Source organism: Notothenia rossii, assembly GCF_949606895.1.
Source record: "Notothenia rossii genome assembly, chromosome: 8".
Classification (NCBI taxonomy): Eukaryota; Metazoa; Chordata; class Actinopteri; order Perciformes; family Nototheniidae; genus Notothenia; species Notothenia rossii.
In genome coordinates, this window is record NC_136906.1 from 82,763,661 (window position 1) to 82,771,160 (window position 7,500).

General features: G+C 43.8%; 2 protein-coding genes and 1 pseudogene across 3 annotated transcripts in view; all 3 read right to left on the bottom strand.

The window, feature by feature from the left end:
- The window catches only part of cpsf3 (cleavage and polyadenylation specific factor 3), a 14,603-nt gene extending 11,757 nt beyond the window's left edge, over positions 1 to 2,846 (bottom strand). Inside the window, exons 1-4 of the mRNA XM_079642194.1 lie at positions 2,598 to 2,846; positions 2,168 to 2,231; positions 1,900 to 1,997; positions 1,717 to 1,720 (exon numbers count right to left, since the gene is read on the bottom strand). Coding sequence (XP_079498320.1) covers positions 1,717 to 1,720; positions 1,900 to 1,997; positions 2,168 to 2,231; positions 2,598 to 2,668 — 237 coding nt within the window. The 5' untranslated portion in view covers positions 2,669 to 2,846. The remainder of the gene's footprint in view (positions 1 to 1,716; positions 1,721 to 1,899; positions 1,998 to 2,167; positions 2,232 to 2,597) is intronic.
- LOC307016319 overlaps positions 1 to 7,500 on the bottom strand; it is a 264,046-nt pseudogene that overhangs the window by 148,339 nt on the left and 108,207 nt on the right. The window lies entirely within an intron of this gene.
- Positions 5,683 to 7,500, bottom strand: part of asap2b (ArfGAP with SH3 domain, ankyrin repeat and PH domain 2b) — a 57,552-nt gene continuing 55,734 nt past the window's right edge. Inside the window, 1 exon segment of the mRNA XM_079647086.1 lies at positions 5,683 to 7,429. Coding sequence (XP_079503212.1) covers positions 7,355 to 7,429 — 75 coding nt within the window. The 3' untranslated portion in view covers positions 5,683 to 7,354.

Sequence of the window (7,500 nt, forward strand, 5' to 3'; positions counted from 1 at the left end):
GGTCACAGGCTCCTCCCACAGAGCTACAGTTTAGATCATGAAGACCTGAGGTCACAGGCTCCTCCCACAGAGCTACAGTTTAGATCATGAAGACCTGAGGTCACAGGCTCCTCCCACAGAGCTACAGTTTAGATCATGAAGAGCTGAGGTCACAGGCTCCTCCCACAGAGCTACAGTTTAGATCATGAAGACCTGAGGTCACAGGCTCCTCCCACAGAGCTACAGTTTAGATCATGAAGACCTGAGGTCACAGGCTCCTCCCACAGAGCTACAGTTTAGATCATGAAGACCTGAGTTCACAGGCTCCTCCCACAGAGCTACAGTTTAGATCATGAAGACCTGAGGTCACAGGCTCCTCCCACAGAGCTACAGTTTAGATCATGAAGACCTGAGGTCACAGGCTCCTCCCACAGAGCTACAGTTTATATCATGAAGACCTGAGGTCACAGGCTCCTCCCACAGAGCTACAGTTTAGATCATGAAGACCTGAGGTCACGGGCTCCTCCCACAGAGCTACAGTTTAGATCATGAAGACCTGAGGTCACAGGCTCCTCCCACAGAGCTACAGTTTAGATCATGAAGACCTGAGGTCACAGGCTCCTCCCACAGAGCTACAGTTTATATCATGAAGACCTGAGGTCACAGGCTCCTCCCACAGAGCTACAGTTTAGATCATGAAGACCTGAGGTCACGGGCTCCTCCCACAGAGCTACAATTTAGATCAGGGGTCGGCAACCCCTGGCACGCGTGCCAAAGGCACCGTAACCAGTGGCACACTAGGAATAAGTGGAATAAGTGTGCACAAATATTTAAATTGTATTTTCGGATCCTGAACGAGACCGCCGCCAGAGCGGGTCTCCCCGTTCCCTGCAGAAGGAAGCCATGCATGCAACGCAGCCCCGCTCTCTTTAACTCCAGGGGACTTTCTGTCGCTTTCCTCCGTGGTGCAGTGCTGATCGTTTCACCACGGAGGAAAGCACTTCACTAATTGCAGTACCCATAAGGAGCTGTACACATGCCGCAGTTTTTGCGTGGCTGTGTATTTAGTTGAAAGCCCAGTGGCGATCTGCTCATCTCTCATCGAAATAATATGCTACAAAGGGGCGGACTGGCCATCTGTGTGTTGAACTTTCCTGTCGGCTCCCAGACCGTAGTCGAGGAGGGCAGAAGCAACAAGCTTCAGGTTCAGTAACCCACTTTAGCTTAAATGACTGGAGAGAGGCGAGCTCTTCTTGGGAGGCCGTTGCATTTATTTAGCTGTTCTTCTGTTTCACAAAATACATCACAGACCTCTGTTTTTCTGCTGCCTCGTTTCACTTCCAGAAACAAACACGTTCCCTCACTGTCGCTGTACCATCCACAAACACACATGTACAAGCCACACCCCTCTCTCTCTTAAGGGGACAGCGATCTCATCTGACTCTGCATGACCCTAATACATGTGTGCTCTGGAGAATCACAGAACGGACGATTGCCCTTATTATTATGCCGTTTAAACCAATTATTTAAATGTGTTTGTTAATTTCGGCATCATGTAAGTTGCGCTGACAGGTCCACACACTGCTTCCAGCGAGGCTCCCCCGCCCTCCTGCTGATGATTCTCGATCGTTGGCACGCTGATCTTTTTAAAAAAAATTTTAAATGGCACTTCATATCAAAAAGGTTGCCGACCCCTGGTTTAGATCATGAAGACCTGAGGTCACAGGCTCCTCCCACAGAGCTACACAAACAGAATAGAATAGAAATAGTGCAGAATGTGGGATGAAACTGTCCTCGAGTCGGTGTTCTATATATATATCGCTTAATCAGGTCTTCTCGGCCCCTCAGAGCGCTTTACATACAACGTGTGTGTGTGTGTGTGTGTGTGTGTGTGTGTGTGTGTGTGTCTCCTGCACTCACTGGCTGATGAGCAGCAGGTCGATCTCAGCCGGGTCGATCAGGTCGATGTACGGCAGAGCATCCATCCCCTCCAAACCAGGGTGGATCCCACAGTCCAGCTGACACAGAGAGAGAGAGAGAGAGAGAGAGAGAGAGAGAGAGAGAGAGAGAGAGAGAGAGAGATATAGAGAGAGAGACACACACACACACACACACAGAAAGTGTGTGAGAGACAGGTCAATAAGTCAGAAAGTTGCACACGTAGAATCTGTCTTTATCTGAAACATACCATAATCTTACGTCCTTTGAATTCCAATATGATGCACGAGCGTCCCACTTCCTGTCCGGCTCCTCTGCGCACACACACACACACACACACACACACACACACACACACACACACACACACACACACACACACACACACACACACACACACACACACACACACACACACACACACACACACACACACACACACACACACACACACACACACACACACACACACACACACACACACACACACACGTTTATCCAAAGCTACATACACTCAGTACTGTGGACAATCCCCACAGGATCGATCTGGGATGCGTGTGGATGGATGTGTGTGTGTGTGTGTGTGTGTGTGTGTGTGTGTGTGTGTGTGTGTGTGTGTGTGTGTGTGTGTGTTGTATATATAGATAGTGAACCTAGTGTGTTAGATGTTGAATACTCACAGCGGGCGGATGAGCAGCTGGTCGCTCTCCTCCGCGGGAACAGTCGCATCACATTTTCGCTTCGTCGCCATTTTCAATCCAAAAATGGACAATTTTAACAAAAATAACAAAGAGTGTATTTTTCTGCAGAGCGCGGTTTCAAAAGTGAGGCTACTGCGTCACTTCCTTCCCGTGCAGAAACCCCTCCGTGTAGAAACCAGAAACAGCAGGAAGAAACTCTGGTTCCTCCGTCATGGCTGTGTGGAGAGGACACGCCCACTTCCCCATCAACGGAGCTCTGCGTGATTACGTCATGGGCCGGAACATCACAAAAAGAAAAAGTATCTTTTTATTCTGTAAAGGGAAATTTACCAATGTTATTTTCCTTCAAGAAACTCACTCTAAAGATGAGGATGCCATGTTTTGGTCCAAACAATGTGTCGAGACAAAGCGGACCTCAGCCATGGCCCTCCCAGCAGGGGTCGCCATTCTACTCAAACACGTCAGTGGTCAAGTCCTATCCATATTGCACATGCTCATGCTCATTGGCTGATTCTTATCCATTGATGAACTCACATTCATCTTAATCAGCATTCATGGCTACCATGACAACAGAGAAAATAAGAAATGATTTGAACAAATGAGTTTAAGGTTAGAAGATCTCAAATCATCACACTCCACTGATAACATCATCATGGTGGTGATCCTAACTGAGTCCAGGATGAGGTTATGATGGATGTCCTTCCAAATATTTTACAACTTACCAAATTCCACTCAAATCAGAAATACAATACCTGAGTGGACCTTACTATAGACAAGAAGCAGAGTCAGTGTTTGAACATTTAAAAAAAAGAAAGGAATGCGAGGCTGAGTTAAATTCATTGCTCCAAAGAGACCTCTCAATACTTGGCCGAATTGATCTGACAAAGATGGAATCCTTGTTTACCCAGCCGACTCTAAAGCCACCCCAAACAAACTGAGTCCATCAACCAGATCAATCTGAGCTTCATTTGGAGAAACACGTCACAGGAAGAGAGGTGATGGTTAAAGGCCTGAAGGACAGAGGTTTCAAAGTGACTGAGAGCCTTCATGGAACTTTACTCTTGATAAATGTCCTGTGTCAGTATCAGACTTTCACAAACAGAGATTGTTATACTGGAACTGTATATGTACTTAAGCTTTCACCCCATAGTGCTACACTTTGGAAGATATGTGTTGGACAGGAAAAGATCATTGTTTGATGAAAGCTGGTTTGAGAGAAACATATGGTCCATAAGTGACTTGATGGATTCTGAACAGCTCTGCACGAAACGTAACTTCACCCCCACACTGAGGCTTTATTCAACTTCACAAAGCACTGTGTTAAGGCTCACCAAACCTACAACCACACCCGCCCTCATCATTCACCAAAGGAACTTCAATCATGGATACAAAATGTAAGAATCCCTTTATAAGGAAATGTCTCTGACAAAGTGTTCCCTGCTAGATAAACAGAAATGAGATCCTACATTTGACAATAAGTCGATTCATAAGTTCAGAACTCTGTATCTAACATTCCCTCTTCCTCCCCAAAGACACACACTTCAAAGTGATGAACAACATTCACCCCTCGAAGGAATTGCTTAGAATACGTTTCAATATTGAAGATAGCACGTGCTCGATATGTGAGAAAGATGTTGGAACAACGGACCATGTGTTCTCCTAACGGTCTGTTTGCACTAACTGAATGCATGAAAAGAGTGTAATGCTGTAACATTCCAATAAAATGTAAACATAAAAACGGAGCTCTGCGTGTTTACGTCATGGAAGTATAAAGAGGCCACGCCCACTTCCCCATTAACGGAGCTCTGCGTGATTGCGTCATGTAAATTTAAATAGGCCACGCCCACTTTCAGATGAATGGAGAGAGAAAATGCTCATTCCAAATATTCCAACTTTTTTTTAAAGTGTCATTTAAAAATGTTTAAATATTTGCTTTTTTTAATATCTTTTTTTTAACTGTTTTTTTAAATATCTTTTTTTAACTGTTTTAAAACAAAATGTTCCCAATCTCTTTTTCTGCTAAATATTTCAAATTATTCTATTCCAACGTTTCCGGAAAAAAAAGTTTAGTGTTCCGCCTTTTTTTATATCTCAACTTTTTTTATTCAAAGAGAGCCGAAGCCCCTCCCTTTCCGGGGACCTCCATGGGACCTTATTTCGGAAAAATGATGTATTGAAGTCAATGGAGAGTAAACACTGATATTTTTGGGCCTTTTTCTGATGTTTTGGAATAACTATTCAATAAAGTTGTAAAACAAATGGTCTGCTCTGTCATTCAGATGAATGGAGAGAGAAAATACTAATTCCAAATAAGTGTTTTTTTATTAAGTGTTTTTTTTAAATATGTTTTTTTAAGTTTGAGAAACCGGCTAGAGATCGCGAGAATTTGAAAATACCTTACCGGAGAAAATCTGCCACTTCCTCACAGAGCCCCTCCTCCAAGACACACGACCGCGCACATGACCAATGAGGGCAGAGATCAGTTTGTGCACAGGTGGAAGGCTGACAGGCAGGTAGGCCATCCAGTTACTTTAGCCGGCTCAGATGATTGGTCGTGCTTTTTATAGTACCACAGCTTCCACAGATGATTTTTATTATGGATTTATTGTCAAAGCTCTTCAGATATTCATTGCTATCAGGATGTTAAGAGCATTCCATGGAATATAACAACAAGTGTATCTCGAGCCGGTTTCTCAAACTTACCTCCCCCACCTTTAAGTGTTTTTTTTAAGTGATTTAAAAAATACATATTTTTAAACTGTTTTAAAAAAAACATTTTTTAAAAAATATTAATTGTTTTTTGGGGGAAATAACTCTGGATTCAGCTTTTAGAGAATTTAGTAACGTTTACATTCTAATGATTTAAATAAGGGAAATAAAACAGTTTGAGTTTATTTAGCTCAAAACAAATGACCCTCTGATTTACACATGTCTCTCTCCCAATGTAAGTCAATGGGGGAAAGAATGACGTCACAGAAGCTGCAGTACCACCGTTTGGCCGTTTTTATATTGTGAAAAGGGAAAACTGATGTCTGTCAGTAAAATCCGACGCTTTCAAAAGGAGTGATTTCAGGGTTTTTTAATAACACTGTTATCAGATAAAAGAGTACGTAAAGTCAAAGTGGATCAAACCCTCTCTCACATACAGCTCAGCCGACACATCATGAACAGAGACAGAGAGCACACAGGACTCTTTCTGGAGGGGAGACGGTTTACAAGTCAACAGGAAGAAGAAGTACATTTGAGCCAAATCATGCGACAGACAGGAAGTCGTTTTGAATGATCCAGACATCGTTCACATCGTAGATCACTGTGGTTTCCAAAGAGCATCAGAACGAGGTCTCATCATTAAAACCCCCTAGTGGCACGGTGGGAACACAGCAGCAACTCCTATCCAATGGAAGACGGTAGCGTTAGCTCCAGATGTGAGTGGGGGAGATGGTAACAACAACAACAACAACAACAACAACAACAACAACGTCTTGATACAAAGACTATTCGGCTTGCAGTCTATCCTCGCTGCAGCTCACAAGGAATTACTAACTGCTTTTATTTTACAGCTTTGGATCATTTACAAAAATAAGATCTTGTATACATTGCATAGTTTATAAAATATGATAATGTTTTAATAAATGTAAGGACTCATAATGCTGACTCCTTTCTGGGTTCAGAGAGGCCTGTACTACGAAGCTGGTTCAACCTAACCTGGATATGTTTGAGTTAGCCGGTTGGCCTAATCCAAAACATACGCGCTCTCGCTAAACGGTCCTACGACGCTGGTTATCAAGTGGATCGCTCAAGCCAGCCGTGTCCTATCTAGTTAGGAGCGTTCACATGAAAGGGGTGGTATCTGGAGCATTCGACCAATCACAAACATGGAGAAGCTACTGACAGCGCAGCGTCATACTTCCTGAATGAAAAGTCAACTATAATATTAGACATATGAAGAAGTTAAACTTTAGACATCCATGACTTAAACACTTGATCCAGGATCAAAGCCACATAGCTGCACCTGCAAGGTGAATACAGCTGGTAACAGAACAAGTGTTTGAATGCGTACATGAACAGGTTTATGATATCACTGCCCCGTCTAAGACACCATCTGACTTTCATTACATTTGACTCGAGTGTTTCCTCAACTTAATGTGTTGCTTCAAATAATCCTTCTGCATACAGTATGTGACACTGTGAGTGTTGCACGGCCAGATACGGCTCAGCTGACTCAGATAAGGAGATGATACATTATGATGTGATATGCCGCGGACTGTACTTAATGTTACTCTGATCCGGTTACTTATTTTGTGGCAGATATTTAAGTAAGCTTTCTTAACGCTAATGTTCTAATAGTCAGATTGCTCTGAAGGTGGGAGGTGATATTCTATTAATGTTCACGTTCACACAGTTGGTGATTTTTACCGGCCGTCTTTCCTGCAACGGCAGCTTTTCTGTATTTCCTTTCTCCTGTAATATGACTTGATCGCTTTAAACTCCGCACACTGAGCTCTGATTGGTCAGCAGGCAGTGCTTTCACTGAGTTGAGCTCTTAGCCTGCAACCTAACCTGCTCCAGGGCAGGTTAGCCGCTCAGCATCCGTTACCATGGAGATCTAGCCCGCTAAAAAGAGAACCAGCTTCGTAGGACCGGAAACCCAGAGTTAACCTGAAGTTAGCCGCTAAGAGAACATCCTGCTTCGTAGTATACCCCCAGGACTCATAATGCTGACTCGTGTCTCCCGATCACTCAGTGATGAAGTGAACGAAGGTCAGAGGAAACACTCCTCTCCTCGTCGGGTCTTCTTCCACGTGACCAAACTGAAAGCACAAATTACACACAAAGCCTCAGAATCTGTATTTCCCGCTAGTCACATGACAGCACACAAAGG